The sequence below is a fragment of the Triturus cristatus genome, chromosome 1_2 (assembly GCF_964204655.1).
Source record: "Triturus cristatus chromosome 1_2, aTriCri1.1, whole genome shotgun sequence".
Taxonomy (NCBI): Eukaryota; Metazoa; Chordata; class Amphibia; order Caudata; family Salamandridae; genus Triturus; species Triturus cristatus.
Genome location: NC_140580.1, coordinates 1,175,920,089 through 1,175,945,772, shown reverse-complemented (window position 1 = coordinate 1,175,945,772; position 25,684 = coordinate 1,175,920,089). Strand labels below are relative to the sequence as shown.

Genomic DNA, 25,684 nt, shown 5'->3' with positions numbered 1-25,684 from the left:
AGACTTCAAACACTCTGCGTGCACCCACCCAGCCCCAATACACTAAATCCTGTCTGGGAGGTGGTCACACCTCCCTGTGACGGGAAACCTATTGTCAAGCTTTCCCCTGCTCAAGCTTGGCTGAGCAGCAGGAGGGTAGACTCGTGTCTGGCTGGCAGCATCCATTTTGTGATGCCAGGGTCAGGAAAGCTGGTACCGGGTGTACCGGTGTTTCACATAAATCCCTCTAGAAGGGTGGAATCATACCTCCCCCGCCAGTTACTGGCGGGGAGGTATGATTCCAAGGGGTTTGACACCAAACACAACATGTTTCTAAGCAGCCGTTTTAATGTTAGCATTTACCGCAAGGTTAAATGCCCTTAAATATATATGGTTGACTACATCACAAACAACCCCGGAAAATAGGTTCCGAGAACTACAGAGGGGCTCTGCCCATGCAGGTGCACCCTCTCACATAAAATCCAGCACCCTGCCTTCAGTATTGATAAGGCCTGCCATAGGGGTGACTGATAGGTTTATATGTGCAGTGATTTAGAATAGATATAGTGAACCTATATCTAAGTAAGGGGTGCATGCACCACCTTACACAGGCTGCAGTAGCAGACCTGTGGTGTCAGTTTGAATGGTCTCTCAGGGGTGGCATAATACTTTCTGCAGCCCCTGAGAGCCCTCTGGGGTACCTATGCCCTGGGTATATAGTATACCATATACTAGGGACTTACAAGGGTACCCCAGAAGCCAATGTGGAGTGTACCTAATGTACTGGTAATCAATTTAGAGGAGAAAGCAGCTAGACTGGGGTCCTGAATAGCAGTATCCCAGTCAGTCTAAGTCGAAAACAGTGATACATCAGCAAGAAGTGGGGATAACTATAAGAAGCAGATCCTACTCTCCTACAGGGTGGTTAAGAGAGATTTCTGGTAATGGAGGAGCCTAAGGATGAGAGTGGATGAAGGAGGGGTTCTGAGCACTCTTAGAGAGTGACCGCCATCTTGTCGCTCTAACACACCTCCCTCTGTTGTGGTGTTCTTATTGGTTGTTAACAATATCAAAGGCTTCCTGTAGCTACTCATCTAGTTTTTGAATGGATTTTTTTTGTGTCTAGATCTGTACTGGATGTTAGTTGTCTTTCTAAGTGATCAAAATTTAGTTTGGTTCTTAGTGAATAGGTGGATGCACTTACGGTGGTTTTAGGTGTGTTGCTTGGTGTTTATGTTGGAAAGCAAGCAAATGTGCAGTGCTTGTTCTTGCAGGGGTCACTGTCCCCCCTCACTGTGCCAAGGATGTCCTTACAGGGGTCACTGCCCACCTCACTGCGCAGTGCTTGTCCTTGCAGGGTCACTGTCCCCCCATCACTGTGCAGTGCTAGTTCCTGCAGGGGTCACTGCCCCCCCTCCACTTTGCAGTGCTTGTCCTTGCAGGGGTCACTGTCCCCCATCACTGTGCAGTGCTTGTCCTTGCAGGGGTCACTGTCCCCCATCACTGTGCAGTGCTTGTCCCTGCCCACCTCACTGCGCAGTGCTTGTCCTTGCAGGGTCACTGTCCCCCCCCCCCCCTGCTCTGCAGTGCTTGTCTTTGCAGGGGTCTCTGTCCCCCTCGCTCTGCACTGCCTGTCCTTGCAGGGGTCACTGTCCACCTCACTGTTCAGTGCTTGTCCTTGTAGGGGTTACTGTCACACCCCCTTTGTGCAGTGCTTGTCCTTGCAGATATGACTGTCCCACTCCCTGTGCAGTGCTAGTCCTTTCAGGAGTCAGTGTATCTCTTCCTGTGCAATGTTTGTCCTTGCAGGAGTCACTGACCCCCCTCGCTCTGCACTGCTTGTCCTTGCAGTGGTCCCTGCCCACCTCACTGCGCAGTGCTTGTCCTTGCAGGGGTTACCACCCCCCTTGCTGTGCAGTGCTTGTCCTTTCAGGGCTCGCTCTGCACTGGCTGTCCTTGCAGGGGTCACCAGGAACGAAAGACCCCCTGGGAAGATGTGTCTCCACCTACCACCAGCCCAGATCGGCACGAATCAGAGGGGACACCACCTCCGGGAAGTCGTAATTCTCCAAACAGGGAGTCCACTGGGACAGGAGATGGTTCACTAACTGGTTCAAATGAAGGCGAGCCCACGGCAGTACATTGATGGTAGCTGACATCAACCCCTGAACCCTCAACCACTGATGGACAGGGGCAGAATCCCGGGCCAGGGGAGAACCCAGGTCCCTCCGCAGTGTTCCTCCCCTCCACAGGCAAAAACTCCATCCCCCTGATCATGTCCAGGCTACCCCCGATGAACACCAAGTCCTGGGAAGGCAACATGTGAGACTTCTGGAGGTTGATAAGGAACCTATGGGCGGACAGGACCTTGCAGACCCTCTGGACGGGATGAGTCCCCTTAGAGAAAGAAGAGGCAGAAATCAGCCAATCATCCAGATCTGGGAAAACCCTAATCCCTCCCCCGTGGAGAATACCAACCAAGGGGGCCAAAACCTCAGTGAAGACCCGTGGGGCTGAGTACAAACCAAAAGGAAGTACCCGGAACTGAAAGTGCCAGCCCCCCACACAAAAACATAGGAAACGCTGGGAAGACGGGCGTATGGGCACAGGGAGGTTGGCATACAGGGAAGCCACCACCTCTCCCTGAACCAGCAGCGGTAGGATCTCCTGCAACGAGAGCATTTACATTTTACATGGGAAAAGAAAGAATTAACCCGCTTCAAACCCAGCACTGGCTGAAATACCCCAGATACCTTCTTCACCAGAAAGAGGATGAAATAGACACCCAAACCCCTTTGAGAAGCTGGAACTGGTCGAATGTCTCCCTTCACGAGGAGGTCCTGGATTCCGGCCATCAGTCTCTCTTTCCTGATGCCAAAGGCAGCGGGGTGGAAAGGAAAGTGTCCGGAGGAGGGGAGTCGATCACTATTGTGTAGCCCTCCCGGACAATCCTCCAGGCCCACTAGTCCGAGACGGAGGACTCCCAGGCCGTGATGAAATTCCGCAGGCATCCGCCCACCGCAGCCCCGGGAGCAGGGATCCGAGGACAGTCCAGACTTGGAGGAAGAGGCAGCATGCTGAGACTGGGATTTGTTGAAGAACAGGGTGCCCCGACCACTAAAGGGCACGCCACCCCTGGGAGTAGCAGGAGCAAAAGAACGTTTGTGACCAAAGAAACAGCCACGAGAGGGATGGACAGGAGCCAATAGTTTTCTGTCCTCTACAGACTTTTTAACCATCTCCTCCAGGGAAGCGACAAACAGTTTTGTCCCTGAAAAGGAGATCTTTATCCGGAACACCTTCTGGGCAGCATCTGCCTACCAGTGATGGAGCCAGACATGGCGACAGGCCTGGGTAGCAGCTGCGGCGAGGGCCCACAGGGTGTCGGAGATAGCCGACAAGCGTCGCGTCTGCTGTTCCATAATCCCCAGAGTAGGAAGGACGTCAGTGCCTTGTTCCAACAGTTCAGACAAGGATTGGAAGTCTTTCAGAAGAGATTGGACTGTGTAAGATAGATAGGCGGACGTCCGGATGGAGAAGTTGGCTGCCGCATAGGACCGCTTAGCAGCAGTTTCCACGCTCTTGTCGACCGGGTCCGATGGGGACTTATTCTCCAAAATAATGGAACCCTGGAAAGCCAGACCAGCCATGAGGGAGTCAACCTTCATGGCGGAAGGGAAATCTTTTGCGAAATCCTGCATGGCGTAGCGTTTCGACCGATAAAGCGGAAAAGCCGGTTTGTCCACCTCCATCTATTCATTGTCCATCTCCTTCTTTACTGAGGCATGGAGGGGCAGGGACTCTGGTTCCGTGTGCCGATACTGGCCAAAGAATCGTCCGACAACTCATCCACAGTGGGAGCTGGGAAGGCCATGTTGTCCTTGATGTATTGCAGAACCTCTCGCAGCTCATGGCCCTGCACTTAACGACCCCTGAGGTCGTCATCCTCACCCTCACTGCCTCCATGGGAGTCCAGCCACTGGCGTTTTGTGGAATAGGGGCCCTGAACCCATAAAGCTCCATAAAAGCAGCAGCCATCACAGATTTTATCATTGACTGAATGGCCTGCAGTGACAGAGCCTCAGCAGGAGGCTGTGAACTGGGTCCAGCCACCACAGGAATCTCGGTACCCTGCTCCATGCTGCGCAAACACAGAGAAGAAATGCTGTGGTGAAGAGAGATGCACCAACTGTTAGCAGAAAAGAGCAGTACCCCTTAAATACAAAGAACTGTTGCAAACCTCACTGCCCCTCCGTAGCCAGGCAGCCCACTGTGAAGTCGAGTCTCCCCCTGGAAATGAAGAGCGGAGACTCGTTGCAGGCACAACACTATAACTTTATTCGTCACGGAGGGAGAGTGCGGGCCGCCGCGATACTCGCGCTCTACACGCCTAATGGCCGCTGCAACTCCCGGCATGCCTTGCGCGGTCACCTGGTCATAAACAACTAGACCGCAACACCACATATCTTCCCCCTTTAACAACATAACAATGGAGCGGTGGCTCTGCTTATTCGAAACTTGGCAACTAGGCGCCCATGCCCTGAGGCGCCCGGAAACCGTACCTTGCTACATGCTTCATATGAAGGGTTTACCTCAGTGGATGGAAGGAAACCTACAAGGTGCAAACATTGCGTGATAACATGGCGATTGCACATCAAATTCTCTGTATCTCTTAGGTAATACATTGGCTCTACCTGTACGGGTGCGTGTGAGGGGTACCCGTGTCCCTAGTGCCTCTCTTGCGTGTGAACTGGCCTCCCCAGTGTTCTCTCCCGGGCCCCTGTTGTGAGCCATGGGAGTTCCCTGTGTGGTGTGTGGTTCGCGGGTGTCATAGCATTCTTGGGATGTGTTGTGTTGTTTAGTTTCAGAATTACTCTGTTCCTTTGCGGTGTGAGCAGCACTTTCTGTTTCTCATTGTATCACTGCTTGGTGTGCATGTAGCTCGTCCGTCTTCCTCATTATCCAGATCCCAATAGGCGTGTCTGGTGCTTGTAGATGATTTGTCTTTGTTCCATCCAATCACTTTATTGCATTTGGCCATTCTACTGTGCGACCATATCTTTCCGTCGCTTAACAGAGCAGAACGAGAGTATGTTTCTTTGACTTGTAGGGGCTCGGTGAACTTGCTGTCTCCTTTCCTGCGCATTTGGCTCAGCTTCACTCTGACCCATTCCCCTTTTACTAAGGATACGTCTCTCACCCCGTGCTTCTTGCTGTAGTTGTCCGTATAGAGTTTCTGAGCCTTCTCCAAGTTACTTCTGACCACTGCCGGGGACCACTTGCTTTGTAATGTGAGGCTCATCCAAACAGTATTGTCACGTGTAAACGGCTCCCGGCCACGTAGAATCTTCAAGGGGACAGGGTGGGTGTAATGCGGTATGCCCAGACGGTGTTCCTTACTTCAAGTTCCCAATTCTTGCCTGCACTGATGGCAGCTTGTACGTGTAGGAGAGTAGGATCTGCTTCACATGGGTACCCCCACTTTTTGCTGGTGTTTCACTGTTTTTCGACCTTAGTCTGGCTGTGGCCCTGCTAATCAGGACCACAGCCTAGCTGCTTCCTCTCTAAAATGATTTGCATGTACATATCTAATTGGATTCTGGAGTGCCTTATAAGCCCCTAGTATATGGTATACTATGTACCTAGGGCATAGGTACCTCAGAGGCTTACCAGGGGCTACAGCATATATTATGCCACCCCTGGGAAGCACTCCAAAATGACACCACAGGTCTGCTACTGCAGCCTGGGTAAGGGTGTGCTTGCACCCCTTACAGTGGTATAGGCTACCTATATCCACACATATATACAAACACATATAAACCTGAAGCCACTCCTATGGCAGGCCTTGACAATCCTGAAGGCAGAGTGCTTGGTTTTATGTGAGAGGGTGCCCAAGCATGAGCTGAGCCCCTCTGCAGCTTTCGGAAATACTTCCTTATGGCTGTTCTGTGATACATGCAAAAAGAACTATAGATGGACAGAATGCAGAACAATGTCATACATTCACCCCAGTACAGAGATCTGGGCCTAAATCCATAATTTTTTTGATCACCATGCCATTCCAGTTTGGACCCAGCAAAATGCAAATCAGTCTTGACCCTGTGGCCAATGGGAACAGTCCAGCCCGAACTGCCAGGCCAGGTCCTCCCTGGACTGGAAACAAGCATCCTAGGACCGGTTTCGGTGTTTCACCCCTCTTCAGCCAGGATATCTTGATTCCAGTGGCATCTTTGCGCAGAACAAAAAAAACAGGCTGTGGGATGGGCCGGCTACCCACTTTTTTTTTTTATATAACTTTATTGGCATTTATAATAAAGTTGACCAGACACCATTGCCCTCCAGGCCTGCACGTCCTCTTCTAACTTTCCGTCCTGTCTAGTCAGCTGCATTCAAATTACTTCACCAGTCACCCATTCTTGAGTGTCTCGTACCCACTGCGCTACTTTGGGTGGTCTGCGACCCAACCACGAAATGGCAATGCGCCTTTTCGCGAGTGCCAGTCCCAGAAGGACAAGTTTCCTGCTAAGATTCTTATTCTTAGGACGGGGCAGTAAACCCAGCAACACCACCCGGATGTCCCTTGGTATCTCCCATCCTGTTACTCCCCGCAACGCAGTCAGCACCCCCGTCTAATATTGCTGTAGCTCAGGAGAAGCCCAGACCATGTGGATAAACGCAGCCTCCATCTCACCACATCTAGGACACTGCCCTGAACGCTGCAGCTAAATCTTATGTAGCATCTTGGGAGTCAGATACATTGATGGATATAATTAAAGTGGATTAATTTGAATCTTGTATTCGCACTCACTTGTTTAACCCTCTCATGAATTTTAGCCCATTCCCTTTCCATAATCTCGTCCCTGTCAGCGCTTCCCATTTTGCTTGGATTGGTAGCGCCACAACCACTTTATCATCCCATATCGCCCGGTAGACATGGGAAATCCCTCTGCGACCTTTACCCATTTCTATCAGAGTCTGCAGCACTTTAGAGACTGGAGGTTCGTCCAGGAACATAGGCCACAATTCCCTCGCCTGGCTCCCTTCTTATGGTGGGTCAGCGGTATCATGAGTTGGCCATGTTGGGGAGGGATGCGAGGCATGGGATGCCGACACTGCTGTGGAGGTTCTGGGGTAGAGCCAAAACTCACTTTGTTACTCATGAGGTAGGGTCCCCACCCTCCCAGATGCTCCTACCTCCCAGCTGTCCCGCCCTCCCCCGATTGCTACTTAATGGCAGCCACTATGCGGCAGTGCCGCTGGCGCGCCAAAGGCAAGCCCATCTGCACCTGACCGCGACCTGCATCAGGACCCTGGACCTCGGACCTGCCAGCGATACAGCTCCTCGGGCCACTATGCACTCAACACTGGCCAGGACAACAACTCCAAGCAGTCCTCATCAATCGACACCCACTGACCCTTTACCTGCCGCCACGGCAGGCATTCATTAGGACAAATCCTCATCCCCACCTTCACAACGGGAAACTCCATCACCTTCGGCAACACCTCCAAACTCCCATGGACGGACCGTTGCTGCATCCACTTCACCCTCTCATGCAGGAACAGGAACAAGATCTCTGACAACCAGCTTACCGCCTCACTCAGCAGCTCCACCCCAAGCACCACGTAGACCCAACCAGTGCAGCCCAAACATTGCACAATTGGATCACCAACTGCGCCAGGACCATCGCCTGCTCAAGGAAACCTCCAGCAGATATGCCAAGAGAGCAAGCTTGTTCTCCACCGAACTCCGAGAATCCATACGTACCCGCAGACGCCTCAAAGATCTGGAGGAACTCCAAAACCTAAGCAGGCCATGAGAATTCAAAGCAGCCACCACAGCTCACCACAAGCTCATCAAACACAAGGAAGAAAGCACTCCAGGACAGAATCTCCACCCACGCACACAACCGCAAGGAATTATTCAGAAGTATCAAAGAATTCGCCCAACAGTGAGACCAGACATTCCCCCCCCCCCTTTCTAGGACCTCTGCAACAAACTCCGCTCCTTCTTCCACCATGAAATTAAGACAATATACAACCATTTCGACGACCACCTACACCTCCCACTCTCAACACCACGCAGCCTACACTTGACAGCTGGGCCACTCTCACCACAGAGGACACCCTGAAGACCATGAAGTCAATCCACTCTGGAGCCCCCATGGACCTCTGCCCCCATCATATCTACCACAGAGCCGCCAACATCGTCATCCCGAGATTTGCCTAATCAACTGCTCCTTCAAGTTCTCCTCCTTCCCCAACAACTGGAAACGCGCAGAGATCAACCCTCTCCTGAAGAAACCTTCGGCGGACCCCACTGACCTCAAAAACTTAAGACCCAACTCTCTCGTGTCCGGTGAAAGTCATCGAAAAAGCCATCAATAGCCAGCTCGCCTCCTTCATTGAAGAAAACATCCTTGACACCTCCCAAACCGGCTTCAGGAAAAACCACAGCACCGAAACCGCCATCCGCTCCCTCCTCGATTGAGGGGAGACTGTGGCCCTCATCTTTCTGGATCTCTCTGCAGCCTTCAACACAGTCTCTCACCGTACCCTAGCCCACAGACGCAGGGATTCAGAACAAGGCCTTCGACTGGATTTGCTCATTCCTCTCCGGCAGAACACAGCGGATCAGACTTCCACCCTTACTCTCGGATCCCACACCGACCGCCTGTGGAGTACCCGAAGGTTCCTCCATAAGCCTCACCCTGTTCAAAGTCTACATGGCTTTAACGCTCTAGCGCTTTTCCCTATTTAAACACCATTGCCGGCTCGCCGCGAGCGGACGCGCTGGAATCACTTGCTCATGCTGAATTGCATGCTATGTTTTTTTAACTGTTTTTATTAAACCTGTCACTGTGCCCATACGTTAAACTTACATTAGTTACCTCCTGTTGCTATTTCCTTCTTGCCAGCGCCCCATACCACCGCGGGTTCTCCCATTTGTTGTGGAGGGTGCCGGCATATACTTAGGCTCCTTCCGGACTTCGTGGGCAGAGCTAGGAGATCATTTAGTGCTCTAGCGCTTTTCCCTATTTAAATACCATGGGCGGCTCATCGCGCAGCGGTTGTGTGCAGCGGGCACGCCGCTGGCGCGCCAAAGGCAAGCCTGTCTGCGCCCGTCTGTGCCACGACCGTGCCAGGTGCCAAGGATGCCGCCTGTCTCACCTTAGGTCTCCAGTCTAGGATTTGCCACACCAGAGAGGGTCTGTTAGATCTTCGACCGGCAGCGCTGCCCTGTCACCACATATGGGACCCTGAGCTCCTCTCCAGGAAGTTATACCAAGGGTGCACAGGCTGCAATATTAGCTGGAAGGAGGAAAGTAAGAACTGCACAGGTATTCTTGCCATTAGGCCCCCCTTTAATCATGGCTTTCTTTTAAATGCTAGATCTATTATAAAAAAAAAATTGCTTTTAGAGACTGTCTCAGCTAGAAAACTGACTTGGGTTTTTGTTACAGAAACCTGGGTGACGGATGCGTCCGGCCCTGATCTGGTAGACTCTATCCCTTCGGGGTACACTTTGTCTAGATTGGATAGAAGAGGCCGGCGGGGAGGAGGGTTAGGAATCTTGTATAGAGATGCTCTTTTTTGTCGGACGCAGGCTCTGACTACTCCCTCTGATCTTTATCAGGCTTACTATTTTTCCATCAACCTTCACCCCACGGAAAGCTTTTCTGGCATTTTATGCTATAGGCAACCGGGCCCTAGGACATCCTTCAGTCAGGACCTTAGCAAACTGGTAGAACCTTCTCTGGAGAGATCCAACATTACGCTCCTGGGGGATTTTAATTTCCATTTAGAGAATACCTCCTGTAGGGATACTCAAGGCCTCCTGGAAACTCTGGGCTGCTGCAGTTTTGCGCAGCTGATCGGAAGTTCCACTCACATTGCGGGGCATACCCTCGACAGGGTTTTTTTCTAATGATCCCAGGCCAAAGGTGGGGCAGCCTATCCCCCTAGCCTGGTCTGATCACTTTGCTGTCCCATTTGACTTATACTTTCAGGCGTCAGTATCGCCTATCTCGAGCGACAGGAAACTGGAGGAAAGAAGGACCTTTAACCTTATAAATAAGGATGCACGTTCGCATTTCCTTAATAAGCTGGAGCCCGCCATGCAGCTTGATGCCAATTCTGCTGCCGTGGAGCTATCTCAAATATTGACAGTAGCAAAGGATTCCCTTGCTCCGGTCAAGAAGCATTATTCAGCAAGAATAAGGCCTTCGGCTCCCTGGTTCACAGAGAGACTCAGAAAACTCAGACAGGGCTGTCGTAAACAGGAGAGGTCGTGGCTTGCTCACTTAGAACCCCCTGAGAAGGAACGACATAAGCAATGTCTGAAAGATTATAAAGCGGCCATTATGGAGGAAAAGAGATTATACCTTTCCATTGTCACCGCCTCCCTGAAATCTTATAGGGATCTCTTTAAGTTCATTAATTCTCTCATCTCCCCGCAGGTATCTGATCCCTCAGAGGTTTCGCAGGAAATCCGTGATAAAATTTTGGATTTTTTTCAAGCCCTGTTGGAAACAGCGAACTCCAGTATGAGGTCTGGATTGCAAACTTCTATTCCCTCCGGTGAGGTCCTCCCCTTGGGGTTGACTCCCAGGCTCCTTACTCCCCCCCCCCCCCCCCCTCTCCCCCATGTCATTGGAGGGGACGGATAGGCTCCTGGACCGTGTCAACTCAGTCTCCCCTTTAGATCCTTGCCCGCTTAAGGTGTTAAAAACGTGCCGGGAGATTGTGATCCCTCCTTTTACGGAAGTCATGAATGCCGCCATTTCTGAGGGTGTCTATCCTTCGCTGTGGAAGATAGCGGTTGTCAAACCACTATTGAAGAAACCCTCTTTAGATCCTGGCGAACTGAAAAATTTCCGACCAATCTCCTTGCTTCCCGTTCCTGCCAAGATTTTGGAGGCCTATCTAAATCTCCATCTCAGCACATATCTAAAAGACCACCATCTCCTGGATGGCTCTCAACATGGTTTCAGGAGATATCATAGTACAGAGACAGCCCTGACGGCAGTCTTTAACAACATCCGGACTCAGGTCGATGCCAGCCATACCACTCTTCTGGTGCTTTTGGATCTCACCGCATCCTTTAACACTCTATCTCCTCACAGGCTGGTGGCTCGCCTTGGAGAGATAGGTGTCGGGGGTACTGCTCTGAGTCTCCTTGCCTTCTTCCTAGGTGAACGTGAGCAGAGGGTGAAGCTAGGCCAGTACTTTTCAGCCCCTAAAGCTTTGCAGTGTGGTGTCCCTCAGGGATCCTCTTTGAGCCCTACACTCTTTAATATCTATGTGGCCCCGCTTGCAAAAGTAGTGATGTCCTATGCGGACGACACCCAAATATTGGTCTCCATAACGCATACTGTAAAAGGTTCTGCCCTCAATTTTAGGAGCTGCATGGAGGCAGTTTCCCTTTGGATGATGGAAATTCTTTTGAAACTGAATGGAGAGAAGACCGAGGTCTTGATTTTTGGGATTAATCGGGAAATCTGGTCCAGTGACTGGTGGTTGGCCACACTTGGTGTCTGCCCCTGTCCAGGTTCTCATGGGAAGAACCTAGGGGTGATTGTGGACAATGCCCTCTCTCTGGATCTTCAGGTAAACAGAACTGTCTCCACCTGTTTCGGTATCATCAGGATTCTCAAAGATCTCCCACTACCTTTCTTTTGAAGCACGCAAGCAGGCCGTCATGGCCTTGGTAACGTCCAGATTGGACTATTGCAATACCCTTTATTTGGGCATTAATAAAGGTCTTATTCATCAGTTACAGATGGTGCAGAATGCCGCGGCCAGGCTGGTATTGAATCTCCCTAGGCATAATTCAGTTACGGCCTCGATCAAGCTTCTGCACTGGCTCCCGATGGGCCGTAGGATCATTTTTAAGATCCTATGCCTGACTCATGAAGCCTTCTATGACTCTGGTTCCGAGGGCATCAAGTCGATTGTCCATCATTCTGCTCCCACCAGATCCCTTCGGTCCTCGGACAAAAACCTACTCACTGTTCCCAGGTTTAAGAAGGTTAAATGGGGTGGCAGAGCCTTTTCCACTGCGGCGCCCAAACTGTGGAAGTCCCTTCCAGTAGAAATCTTTAGTGAGGTCTTGCTACCACTATTTTGCAAGGCCTTAAAGACCTGGCTTTTTCATGATTCTTCAGTATGAGCATGCTCTTTTTCTCACAGTCTCCTGATGTTTTGCATCCAGCGCCTTGACGCCCTTGGGCTAAGATTGCGCTTTTACAAGTCTAAATTTATTCATGGCCCGCTCGCCCAATCACCACATCCTACAGAATCAACATTGTATCCTACACAGACAACACCCAACTCATCGCCTACCTAGCCAACAAACCTGTCTCCAAACACACCTTTCAAGAGGTAATGGAAGCAGTCGCCAAGTGGATGAACAGCTGCCTACAACTCAACACGAACAAAACTGAAGTGCTCTTCCTGGGGCCACACCCCAATGCCTGGAACAACACCTGGTGCCCCCCCCCCCCACCCTCGGGAACCCTCCCTCCCCCACTGACCACGCACGCAGCCTTGGAATCATCCTGGACTCCGAACTTAAAATGGACCGCCAAATCAACGCTGTCTCATCCTCCTGCTTCCACGCCCTCCGACTCCTACAAAAGACCTTCAGATGGATCTCCCTCAAACACACAAACTGTCACCCACGCCCTCATCAGCAGCAGACTCGACTATGGCACCTTGCTCTACTCGGGAATCAAGAACCTCATCCGCAGACTCCATACCGCCTCCACCAGCCTAGTCCTCAACCTACCCCGCCACTGCCACATCACCCAACACCTGCGGACTCTGCATTGGCTCCCCATCGATGAGAGAATGCCCTTCAAGCTCCTCACTCACGCCTACAAAACCCTCTACAACAACAGACCTGCCTACCTGAACCACCGCCTCACATTCCACGCACCCCAAAGATCCCTCCGCACAGCCCAGCTCTCCCTTGCTACGGTGCCTCCCATTAAGATCAGAACAGGACGCTCCTTCTCCTACCTAGCGGCCAAGGCATAGAACACGCTCCCTCTCCACCTCAGACAGATGCTGACACTCCAAGTTCATGAAGGACCTCAAGACCTGGCTCTTCGGATCACCGTGAACATCCGGGACCTGGGCCTCCCCTCCCCTCAGCGCCTCGAGACCCTCTTTGGTGAGTAGCTGCGCTTAGAAAACCCTTGATTGATTGAAGAGCTCCCTGGGTCATGCACCAACTGCAGAAACCTGCATGAGACCTGCAGACCACAAGAGTCAGTCCAAGTGAGAGAGCTCCCTGGGTCATGCACCGGTGCAGAAACCTGCAGGGCTGCAGTGCCCTCATTATAATTACACACCTCAAACTATTTTACATTTGCATGTCTTACCAAGGACCCAGCATAACTTGCTGCCTCCATCATTCGACAAGAACCATCACTTTATATTTATTTCTGGGTTCATAGTCTTGTGTCAAACCTTTCTCCTTTCTTGGTTTGTCTCTTGGCTCTGGGACTTGCTCTCTGCCAGGACAAAACTGGGACCATGAGGTGGTAAGTTCTTGCATTTGGATCCAGGCAGCCTGAAAGGGAGTCGACTTAGAAGAGGCCAGCGGTGCCCCTCTCAACTGAGGCTCCTCATTTCACCAGGAGCACTGGGGAAGAAGGCCACACAGGTGCAGCACGTGCCACAGGGGAGCCCCAGTGTCCTGACTAGTGACTGACTGCCCCAGACTTCTAGAGTTCAGCCTTGCATGTGAGTGTGCCAGCCTTTTAAATGTGAGACTGATATGTGACTGACTGCCCCAGCCTGTCATAGACAAGCCTGGCTTGCGGCTGACTGACCCAGCTCACCAGTGAAGAGCCTGGCCTTCCTGTGATGACTGTCCTAGCCTGCCAGCTACGAGGCTAGCTTGTGACTGACTGCCCCAGCCAGTCATTGATGAGCCTGGCCTGTGACTGACTGCCCCAGCCTGTCATGGACGAGCTTGGCCTGGGACTGACTGCCCCAGCCTGTCATAGACGAGCCTGGCATGTTACTGACTGTCCCAGCCTGTCATGGACGAGCTTGGCCTGTGACTGACTGTACTAACCTGTCAGATATTAGCCTCGCATAAATCTGACTTTCCCAGCCAGTCAGGTTTGATCCTGGCATGTGACTGACTTTCCCACCATTCAGAGATCAGCCTGGCCTGTGACTGTGCCAGACCTTTATAGGTGTGACTGACTGCCCTAATCTGTCCGCTGCTAGCCTGGCCTGTGAATGACTGCCCCTGCCTGTCAGATACGACCGAACATGTGACTAACTTTCTCTGACTTGTACCTCCCTCTTGCAGCGAGACACTACTGCCAAGATCTCCCAGCTCTCTTACTATAGCTAGATCCAGCTTTAAAATAAACCCTCCCCTCTCTTACTACAGCTAGACCCAGCCTCCAAGACCCCATTTATTAACTGAGCTAGACATTGCCTTCAAGATCCCTCCCCTCTCTTACTATAATTAGACCATGCCTCCAAGACCCCTCCCTTCTCTTAATTCAGCTAGTCCCTGCCTCCGACACCCCTCCCCTCTCTTACTTAAGCTAGACCCGGCCTCCAAGACAACTTCCTTCTCTTACTTCAGCTAGACCCTGCCTCCAAGACCCCTCCCTTCTCTCACTTCAGCTAGACCTTGCCTCCAAGACCCCTCCCTTCTCTTACTTCAGCTAGACCCTGCCTCCAAGACCCCTGCCTTCTCTTACTTCAGCTATTTCCAATCTCTCAAGACCCCTCCCCTCTCTTACTACAGCTAGAACCTGCCTCCAAGACCCCTCCTCTCTCTTACTACAACTAGAACCTGCCTCTGAGACCTCCCTCTTGCACGGGGAGCCCTGTGGGCTGTTCTGAGACATTTTGGACATAGACTGACTCTTCCCCAGGCCTACCGCAATTGTAGAGGCTCTGGCATGTGAGACCTCAGTCCTCTGCAGCTCAGACCACCTCTTCTTCTCAATGGACTGTTGTGTGTTTAACTCCCTCTGACAGGGTTTTTCATTGCCTTCTTCTCTCAGGTGGATTCCTGGTTCCAAAGGAGAACTCCTTGAACAAAGTGGGGCATGGTGAGTAGAAATTTACTCAATGGATATAAATAAAGCTGCTGTCGACTAACTACCTCCTGCTGTCTCTTCTTACTACACCCAGTCACCACCTGTCTGAATCCACCTCCTGCCTTTCTCTCATACTACAACCTGGCCACAGGCCGTCTGCACACCCCTCTTCTCTCCTACTACAGTCAGGTTTCAGCTTACAATCTCCATCCTTACCCTTCACCTCTCTTACTACAGCTAGACCCAGTCTCCTTGACCACTTCCCTCTCTTACTACAGCTAGACCCTGCCTCCTAGACTCCCCATCTCTTACTTCAGCTAGACCCTGCCTCCAAGACCCCTCCCATCTCTTACTACAGCTAGACCCACCTGCCAAGATTCTCCTCTCCCTTACTACAGCTAGACCCAGCCTCCAAGACCACTCCCCTGTCTTACTACAGCTAGACTCTGCCTCCAAGAACCCTCCTGTCTCTTACTACAGTGAGACCCTGCCTCCAAGACCCCTCCTTTCTCTTACCACAGCTAGACCCTGCCTCCAAGACCCCTCCCATCTTACTACAGTGAGACCCTGCCTCCAAGGCCCCCTCCGTCTCTTATTACAGCCAGACTCACCTGCCAAGATCCCTCCTCTCCCTTACTACAGCTAGACCCAGCCTCCAGGACCACTCACCTCTCTTACTACAGCTAGACCCTGCCTCCAAGACCCCTCCCATCTCTTACTACAGTGAGACCCTGCCTCCAAGACCCCTCCCATCTCTTACTACAGTGAGACCCTGCCTCCAAGACCCCTTCTTTCTCTTACCAAATCTAGACCCTGCCTAAAAGACCCCTCCCATCTCTCACTACAGTGAGACCCTGCCTCAAAGACCCCTCCATCTCTTACTACAGCTAGACCCAGCCTCCTAGACCACTCTCCTCTCTTACTATGGCTAGACCCTGCCTCCAAGACCCCTTCCCGTCTTACTACAGCTCGACCCTGCCTTCAAGACCCCTCCCATCTCTCACTACAGTGAGACCCTGCCTCCAAGACCCCTCCATCTCTTACTACAGCTAGACCCTGCCTCCAAGACCCCTCCCTTTTCTTACTACAGCTAGACCCTGCCTCCTAGACACCTCCCATCTCCTACTACAGTGAGACCCTGCCTCCAGGACCCCTCCTGTCTCTTACTACAGCTAGACTCTGCCTTCACGTCCCCTCCCATCTTACTACATCTGGACCCTGCCACCTAGACCACTCCCATCTCATACTACAGTGAGACTCTGCCTCCAAGACCCCTCCCATCTCTTACAACAGTGAGACCCTGCCTCCAAGACCCCTCCCAACTTTTACTACAGTGACACCCTGCCTCCAAGACCCCTCTCCTATCTTACTACAGCTAGACCCAGCCTCCAAGACCCCTCCCTTGTCTTACTACAGCTAGACCCTGCCTCCAAGACCCCTCTCCTATCTTACTACAGCTAGACCCTGCCTCCTAGACACCTCCCATCTCCTACTACAGTGAGACCCTGCCGCCAAGACCCCTCTCCTACCTTACTACAGCTAGACACAGCCTCCAAGACCCCTCCCGCCTCTTACTACAGCTAGACCCCAGCCTCCAGGACCCCTCCCATCTCTTACTACAGGGAGACCCTGCCTCCAAGATACCTCCATTCTCTTATTACAGCTAGACCCAGTCTTCCAGTTGTCTCCCATCTATTTCTACAGCTAAACCCTGCCTCCATTACTACAGCTAGACCTTGCGTCCAAGACCACTCTCCTACCTTACTATAGCTAGACACTGCCTCCAAGACCCCTCCCGTCTCTTACTACAGCTAGACCCCAGACTCCAAGAACCCTCCTAGCTCTTTGTAGAGAGAGACCCTGGAATGCACTCTCATTTTCAGGATCTTGGGTATGGTGTACGATACCTCCTGCCTGACATTTGCTTTGGGAGGTCTTGAGTGTGGTGTGTGAGGCTGTTAAGGCTCGGTGCCTGATGTCTGCTTTGGGGATCTCAGATATGGTGTGAGGGTGTGGAACCACCTGCCTGAGGTATGCTTTGAGGATCTTTCATGTGGTCTGTGTGGTACCTCCTGCCTGAGGTCTGCTTTGAAGGTCAGTTGTGGTGTGAGGGTGCAATGCTTTCTGCTAGTGGTCTACTCTGAGGATCTCTAGTGTGGTACTCTTGCCTGAGGTATGCTTTGAGGATCTTTCATGTGGTCTGTGTGGTACCTCCTGCCTGAGGTCTGCTTTGAAGGTCAGTTGTGGTGTGAGGGTGCAATGCTTTCTGCTAGTGGTCTACTCTGAGGATCTCTAGTGTGGTACTCTTGCCTGAGGTATGCTTTGAGGATCTTGCATTTGATGTGAGTGTGGTACCTCCTTCCTGAGGTCTGCTTTGAAGGTCGGTTGTGGTGTGAGGGTGCAATGCTTCCACTAGTGGTCTACTGAGGATCTCTGGTGTGATGTGTGAGGGTGTGGAACCTCTTGCCTGAGGTATGCTTTGAGGATCTCGCATGTGGTGTGAGTGTGGTACCTCCTGCCTGAGGTCTGCTTTGAAGATCGGTTGTGGTGTGAGGGTGCAATGCTTCCTGCTAGTGGTCTACTCTGAGGGTCTCTGGTGTGGTGCCTCTTGCCTGAGGTATGCTTTGAGGATCTCGCATGTGGTGTGAGTGTGGTACCTCCTGCCTGAGGTCCGCTTTGAAGGTCTTGGTTGTGGTGTGAGGGTGCAATGCTTCCGCTGGTGGTCTACTCTGAGGATCTCTGGTGTGGTACCTCCTGCCTGAGGTCTGCTCTGAAGGTTAGTTGTGGTGTGAGGCTGCAATGCTTCCTGCTAGTGGCCTACTCTGAGGATGTCTGGTGTGGTGAGTGAGGGTGTGAAGGTTCCTTCCCAATGTCTGCTCTGAGGATCCCGCATGTGGTGTGGGAGTGTGGTACCTCCTGCCTGAGGCCTGCTATCAGGGTGTCGGATATGGTGTGACAGCCTAAGCCAGAGATGTGCAACTACTGATGTAGTCTGGGGTTGTTGACAGGTGGGAGGGACTGTGGTGTGACAGGGAGGGGCGAAGGGCTGGATATATGATCTCTAAACATGTCCTTTTCCCTACCCCAGCTTTGCATGCCTATGAGCCCATCTTCAAGCAAGTCACATACTCTCAGAACATCCAGGTCAGTCCCTCTGTGTACTGTTTGATAATGTACGTCACACACAGCCCCACAGTGGGGCATGAAGCAGCATAAAACTGCCATCATACAATGCTATCCCTCTTCTACCAGGAGGAAGGTGGCAGGTGCAGAGGGACAAGGGGCAGAGGAGTGAGGTAAGACCTCGGAGGGACCAAGGAAAAGCCATGGGAGGAGGGGAAACTGCTGGGGGTCAGAGGCTGCAGGGGGCTGGGAGGGCCGCAGCATGAGAAGGAAGGTGCTGGCACAGGGGGTGGCACAGGACAGGCATAGGGTGCAGTGGTGCTAAGAGCACAGGGCACTCTGCGGACACCTTGTGCTCCTGCGGACTCCGCCCTGTGATGGTAACTTCAGCGCTATATACGATCTAGACTATATAGGCACTACACGACAGAGCATTGTGTAATATGGCTCTATATTACCAGTGATGGCTACCACAATAGACCTCGAGGCTGGAGGCCACGTGCTTTACAAATGTCACCTGAACCCCGAGATGGCAACCATATTACACGCCACTCATTAGGTACTTTTTATATTACTTGATTTATTCATTGATTTTAGTACTCTTTAGAAAGATTTGGTGCATTTGAGCAGCATTCTTAGTATAATTTTCTTGTTTTCGTTGCTAGAGACTGCAGATATGTGTCAATGTTTTGGAAGATGTGGGATTTTATTTTTTTGCGGTGAAATAACACATTTATTTATTTATAAAGTTTTATATAGCATGAACAAGATCCTGAAGGATATTGAAGCGCTTTACAGTAGGCAGAAAGAAAGAACAAGGGGGTAATATAGACATCAATTGGGAAACAGCAGCAAAAAAGGAAGATAATACAGTAAACCGGTGTCCACATGTGGGAAAAAAACAGGGGAGAAAATCCATTTTAGCTGGAGGTACCAAGGTGAAAAGAACAAAGTCAGACGAGTTAGATGTAAAGCTAATGTGCTAACATCTGAGATGTTTTATGCAACAATGTGTAGTTTTATAATTCAAACTTTGAATGTAAAGCAGCACTGCAAGAACATTAAAAGCATGCATTCCAAAATGTGCTTTTCCTTTGTAGTACTGTGGCGCTACAGAACGGGTCTACAGAGACTAAGAATGGGACAATGAAGTGCAGTGCGGAACAGTGGGCCCGATTCACAGAACTAACTTAAGACAAAATCCTAAACTTACTACCATTTTGGTATTCACAGAAGGCACTTACTCATTTTGGTATTCACAGAAGGCACTCACTCATTTTGGTATTCACAGAAGTTAGGGCTCCTAACTTTAGGACTCCTAAATGCCTTCTTTGAATACCGAAAGTCTTAAAATTAGGATTTTTCTCAGTTTAGGAGTCCTAAAGCTAGGAGTCCTAGCTTCTGTGAATACCAAAATGAGTAAGTGCCTTCTGTGAATACCAAAATGAGTAAGTGCCTTCTGTGAAAACCAAAATGGTAGTAAGTTTAGGATTTTGTCTTAAGTTAGTTCTGTGAATCGGGCCCAGTGCGTTTAACTTTTTTGTTGACGGTGCCTGTGTCTCCAAGGTTTATTTTCACACACTGGGGATGGTTCATTAGTAGAGGCTTACATCAAGGATCGGCATGCCAGGGTGAGCTCGTCAGGTGTGCTGAATGATGCCCTCTGAGCAGTACTGTCCTTGTCAAAGCATTTATTTTACCAGCACTAAAAGAAAGATGGAAGAAATACTGTTTTACCCATCCAATTTGGGTTTTTCTATTTGTTTAGGGGAGCTACATTTCTTGCAAAGTGAAATCTGGAAAAAGTTCCCAGCGAGGACCTCTTGTCTGTGAAATACGAGCTTTGAAACTGGCATACATTCAGTAAAAAGGCTTACCCATGTTATATACAAGAATGCAGGGACAGTGTCTGCAGGGGCAGGACCACGGGGGCCATCAGGGGCACCCTGAAACCTGTAGAATCATCAACAAAGGAGAAGGGAGGCGAGTGGTACCTGCGTATGCATGTGGTTTTGTTTTATATACTTCTAACTTCACCCACCTGACAGATTTCCAGAGCTCTTTACTGCAGGAAGGTGTGGGATACTCTAGACGGGCGTCAATCACTTGTTGACTAGAGATGAGCAAAACACATACTATTTGTAGGAAAGCGCCTCTCTTTGCATGGTTAGCCCCCCTTTTTGCCTGGTGCTGAATGAGATTTCAACCTGTAAGTGCAGTGGGTCCTTTCTAACCAGGTTCCCATTGCCAGATCTCTTTCCCAAATACTATACCATGAGTGGCACCACTTCAGCTACCTCCGTGAGTCCCTAGTAACTGGTACCCCTGGTACCCAGGGCATGGGTACTGAAGAGGGTCCTCTTTGGTACCCCTGGTACCCAGGGCATGGGTACTGAAGACGGTCCTTTGGGGTACCTCTGGTACCGAGGGCATTAGTACTGAAGAGGGTCCTCTGGGGTACCCCTGGTACCTAGGGCATTGGTACTGAAGAGGTTCCTCTGGGGTACCCCTGGTACCTAGGGCATTGGTACTGAAGAGGGTCCTCTGGGGTACCCCTGGTGCCTAGGGCATTGGTACTGAAGAGGGTCCTCTGGGGTACCCCTGGTACATAGGGCATGAGTACTGAAGAGGGTCCTATGGAGTACCTCTGGTACCTAGGGCATTGGTACTGAAGAGGGTCCTCTGGGGTACCCCTGGTGCCTAGGGCATTGGTACTGAGGAGGGTCCTCTGGGGTACCCCTGGTACCTAGGGCATGGGTACTGAAGAGGGTCCTACGGAGTACCTCTGGTACCTAGGGCATTGGTACTGAAGAGGGTCCTCTGGGGTACCCCTGGTACCTAGGGCATGGGTACTGAAGAGGGTCCTCTGGGGTACCCCTGGTACCTAGGGCATTGGTACTGAAGAGGGTCCTCTGGGGTACCCCTGGTACCTAGGGCATTGGTACTGAAGAGGGTCGTCTGGGGTACCTCTGGTACCTAGGGCATGGGTACTGAAGAGGGTCCTCTGGGGTACCCCTGGTACCCAGGGCATGGGTACTAAAGAGGGTCCTCTGGGCCACCCCTGGTACCTAGGGCATGGGTACTGAAGAGGGTCCTCTGGGGTACCTCTGGTACCTAGGGCATGGGTACTGAAAAGGGTCCTCTGGGGTACCTCTGGTGCCTAGGGCATGGGTACTGAAGAGGGTCCTCTGGGGTACCCCTGGTACCCAGGGCATGGGTACTAAAGAGGGTCCTCTGGGGCACCCCTGGTACCTAGGGCATTGGTACTGAAGAGGGTCCTCTGGGGTACACTTGGTACCGAGGGCACTGGTACTGAAGAGGGTCCTCTGGGGTACCTCTGGTACCTAGGGCATGGGTACTGAAGAGGGTCCTCTGGGGTACCCCTGGTACCGAGGGCATGGGTACTGTAAAGGGTCCTCTGGGGTACCCCTGGTGCCTAGGGCATGGGTACTGAAGAGGGTCCTCTGGGGCACCCCTGGTGCCTAGGGCATGGGTACTGAAGAGGGTCCTCTGGGGTACCCCTGGTACCGAGGGCATGGGTACTGAAGAGGGTCCTCTGGGGTACCCCTGCTGCCCAGGGCATGGGTACTGAAGAGGGTCCTCTGGGGTACCTCTGGTACCAAGGGCATGGGTACTGAAGAGGGTCCTCTGGGGTACCCCTGGTACCTAGGACATGGGTACTGAAGAGGGTCCTCTGGGGTACGCCTGGTGCCTAGGGCATGGGTACTAAAGAGGGTCCTCTGGGTTACCCCTGATACCTAGGGCATTGGTACTGAAGGGGGTCCTCTGGGGTACCCCTGGTGCTTAGGGCATGGGTACTGAAGAGGGTCCTCTGGGGCACCCCTGGTACCTAGGTCATGGGTACTGAAGAAGGTCCTCTGGGGTACCCCTGGTACCCAGGGCATGGGTACTAAAGAGGGTCCTCTGGGGCACCCCTGGTACCTAGGGCATGGGTACTGCAGAGGGTCCTCTGGGGTACCTAGGGCATGGGTACTGAAGAGGGTCCTCTGGGGTACCTCTGGTGCCTAGGGCATGGGTACTGAAGAGGGTCCTCTGGGGTACCCCTGGTACCCAGGGCATGGGTACTAAAGAGGGTCCTCTGGGGCACCCCTGGTACCTAGGGCATTGGTACTGAAGAGGGTCCTCTGGGGTACACTTGGTACCGAGGGCATTGGTACTGAAGAGGGTCCTCTGGGTTACCTCTGGTACCGAGGGCATGGGTACTGAAGAAGGTTCTCTGGGGTACCCCTCGTGCCTAGTGTTAGAAGGCGACCTCAGAGGGGCCCGGAGGGGGCCCTGACTGTCCTGAGACCCACCCTCGAGGTATCGTAGCCGGGCACTGGCGGGAGACTCCTCAGAGGAGAAATCTCGTATCTAGGATCGTACACTCGGCACCACACGACAAAGAGACACCACACCGAGAGTTCTTAAGACTAAATATTTATCAGATCGGAGTTGTAGGATCTTTATGATCAGCAAGGCAAATATATACAAGTGGAGCGCGGACCCACAAAGTCTTGGAGGGGGGGTAGGAGGTAGCGGGACAGTCTTTGGGGATATGGATCAGATGCAGGAGCGTACGCGGCGCACAGCTCACAATCCTCGAGCTGGGGGATACGCTTGTCGTCTTGGGGTCCGGCGGGACCAAGAGAATCTGTGGGAGCCACGAGTCACTCAGCAGGGCTCAGGTACAAGTTCGGAGTTCTTACGATCTTCAGGGAGCCGTGAGTCACTCAGCAGGGCTCAAGCACAAGTTCGGAGGTCTTACGATCTTCAGGGAGCCGCGAGTCACTCAGCAGGGCTCAAGCACAAGTTCGGAGGTCTTACGATCTTCAGGGAGCCGCGAGTCACTCAGCAGGGCTCAGGTGTTTCCAAGGCGAATCTGCCGGACAGTCCCAGAGCACCCCTTGTTATAGGGCGACTCCTCTTTGATGTCCGGAGTCTGTCCAGGCAGGGGTCTTGTCACCTGGGGGTCGCTTGTTGGGGGTTTCCTGCCATTGTCCTTTGATCCTTTCAGGGCCGGGTCGGGAGGAGTCCCAGACACCCAGCAGGCGTGGAGCCAGCCCTCGGGGAGGCCGGCGGGTCGATCGAAACCCACCTTCCCAGGGAAGCGCAGAGGTGTGATGGAAACTGCTCCTCCCTTTCTCATCCTAAGGGGAGCGCGATGTCCTCCAGCCGGAGTGGCGTCTCTAGGCCAGGGTCGCGCTGGGGCCGGGCGGCCATCTTGGTGCATGAAGTGGGCACGAGGGCCCGGTGTGGCCGAAAGGAGGAAGGCCACGGACGGGGAAGTCCGGGTCGGGTGTGTGTGTTCTGGTGGGAAGGCTCGGCTAGGCCGTGGGCTCGGGGCTGGTGTGAGGTGCAGGGGTCAGGTCTGGCTATGTTACGAGGGCCGGGTCTAACACGCGTCCCCCCCAGCTGAAAGCCAGAGAGAACTACCCATCCTCTTGGGGGTTCTCTTCGCTGAGGCGGAAGAACCGGGAGAGGCCATCGGCGTTGGCGTGGTCCGTACCAGGGCGATGTTCCACGGTGAAATCCATCCCCTGGAGGGAGATTGACCACCGCAGTAGCTTGGGGTTTTCTCCTCGCATCTGCATGAGCCATCGCAAGGGGCGATGGTCGGTTTGGACCTTGAAATGGGTGCCAAACAGGTAAGGGCGTAACTTCTTGAGGGCCCAGACTACGGCGAACGCCTCGCGCTCGATGGTGCTCCATCTCTGTTCCCTGGGCAACAGCCTTCGGCTGAGGAAGGCTACGGGCTGGTCTAGGCCTTGGTCATTCACCTGGGAGAGGACTGCCCCGATGCCATGCTCGGAGGCATCAGTTTGTACCACAAACTCCTTGGAGTAGTCGGGGGCCTGGAGGACGGGGGCAGTGCACATGGCCGCTTTCAGGGCATCGAACGCCTCTTGGCAGGCGGGGGACCACTGCACTTTCTTGGGCTGTTTCTTGGACGTGAGTCCCGTGAGGGGACCGACCAGGCTGCCGTAATTCCGGATGAATCTCCGGTAGTAGCCCGTGAGACCCAGAAAGGCTCGGACCTCCGTTTGGGTAGTGGGGGGTTCCCAGGCTAGGATGGCGTCGATTTTGGGCTGTAGAGGGGCGACCTGCCCGCTTCCGACCTGATGCCCCAGGTAGGTTACCGAACCTTGCCCAATCTGGCACTTGCTGGCTTTCACGGTGAGGCCTGCTTGGTGCAGGGCGGTCAGCACCCTCCGGAGGTGCTGGAGGTGCTCACTCCACTCAGAGCTAAAAACTGCGATATCGTCGAGATATGCAGCACTGAATTTTTCCAGCCCAGCCAGGACTCTATTTACCAGTCGCTGGAAGGTGGCCGGGGCATTTTTCATCCCGAAGGGCATCACGCGAAAGCGATAGTGCCCATCCGGGGTGGAGAAGGCGGACCGCTCCTTGGCTCCTTCTGTGAGCGCAATTTGCCAGTAGCCGCAGGTGAGATCGAAGGTGCTGAGGAACCGAGCAGCCCCGAGCCGGTCAATGAGCTCGTCGGCTCGGGGAATGGGGTGGGCATCGGCTCGGGTGACTTCATTGAGTCCCCGGTAGTCCACGCAGAAGCGGAGTTCTGGGGCGACACCGGGGACAGCTGCTTTTGGGACCAGGACCACGGGGCTGGCCCAGGGGCTGTCTGGGGGTTCGATCACTCCTAGGGTCAACATTTTCGAGACCTCGGCTTGAATACAGGACCGGACCCGATCAGGGACTCGGTAGGCTCGGTGTCTCACCGGTGGGCTGTCCCCGGTATCCACGTCATGGACACACCAGTCGGTGACTTTGGGGACCAGGGAGAAGAGGTCAGAAAACTGCCCTAGGAGCTGGCGGCAATCCTCCCGTTGCTGGGGAGTGAGGGATGGGGAGAGGTTCACTCCCTCTACGGAGCCGTCCTTCTCTTTGGTGCACAGGAGATCAGGGAGAGGATCCGACTCCTCCTCGGACCCGTCATCAGTGGCCAGTAGGAGGCTCAGCTCCGTCCGCACAAAGTGGGGCTTGAGGCGGTTCACGTGGAGGACCCGGAGGGGGTCCCGGGGTGACTGGACGTCCACCAAGTACGTGACCTGGCTCTTCCGCTCCACCACTTTGAAGGGCCCGGTCCATTTATCCTGGAGGGCGCAGGGTTTCACGGGGGCCATGACCCATACCTGCTGGCCCGGCTGAAACTCGACCAGAGTGGCGTTCTGGTCGTTCCAGTGCTTCATCTCCTCCTGGCTCGCCTCCAGGTTGGCCTCGGCCATCTCTCGGAACCTCCTAGTCTGGTTTCGGAGGGTCAGGACGTAACGGAACACATCTCGGGGGGGGCCTCGGGGTGCCGCCTCCCACCCTTCCTTGACCAGGCTGAGGGGTCCCCTGACGGGGTGTCCATAGAGTAACTCAAAGGGGCTGAACCCCAAGGATTTCTGGGGAACTTCTCGGTAGGCGAATAGGAGGCAGGGGAGCAGGACGTCCCACTTACGCCGGAGGGGCTCTTCCAAGCCCGCGATCATCCCCTTCAGAGT

The 25,684-nt window shown here is 52.9% G+C and overlaps 1 protein-coding gene across 5 annotated transcripts in view; it reads left to right on the top strand.

Moving 5' to 3' along the window:
* PHYHD1 (phytanoyl-CoA dioxygenase domain containing 1) overlaps positions 1-25,684 on the top strand; it is a 151,431-nt gene that overhangs the window by 55,599 nt on the left and 70,148 nt on the right. For all 5 annotated transcript variants that reach the window (XM_085614035.1, XM_085614033.1, XM_085614032.1 and 2 more), the window contains exons 5-6: positions 15,021-15,068; positions 18,145-18,200. In XM_085614035.1, the coding sequence (XP_085470161.1) occupies positions 15,021-15,068; positions 18,145-18,200 (104 nt within the window). The remainder of the gene's footprint in view (positions 1-15,020; positions 15,069-18,144; positions 18,201-25,684) is intronic.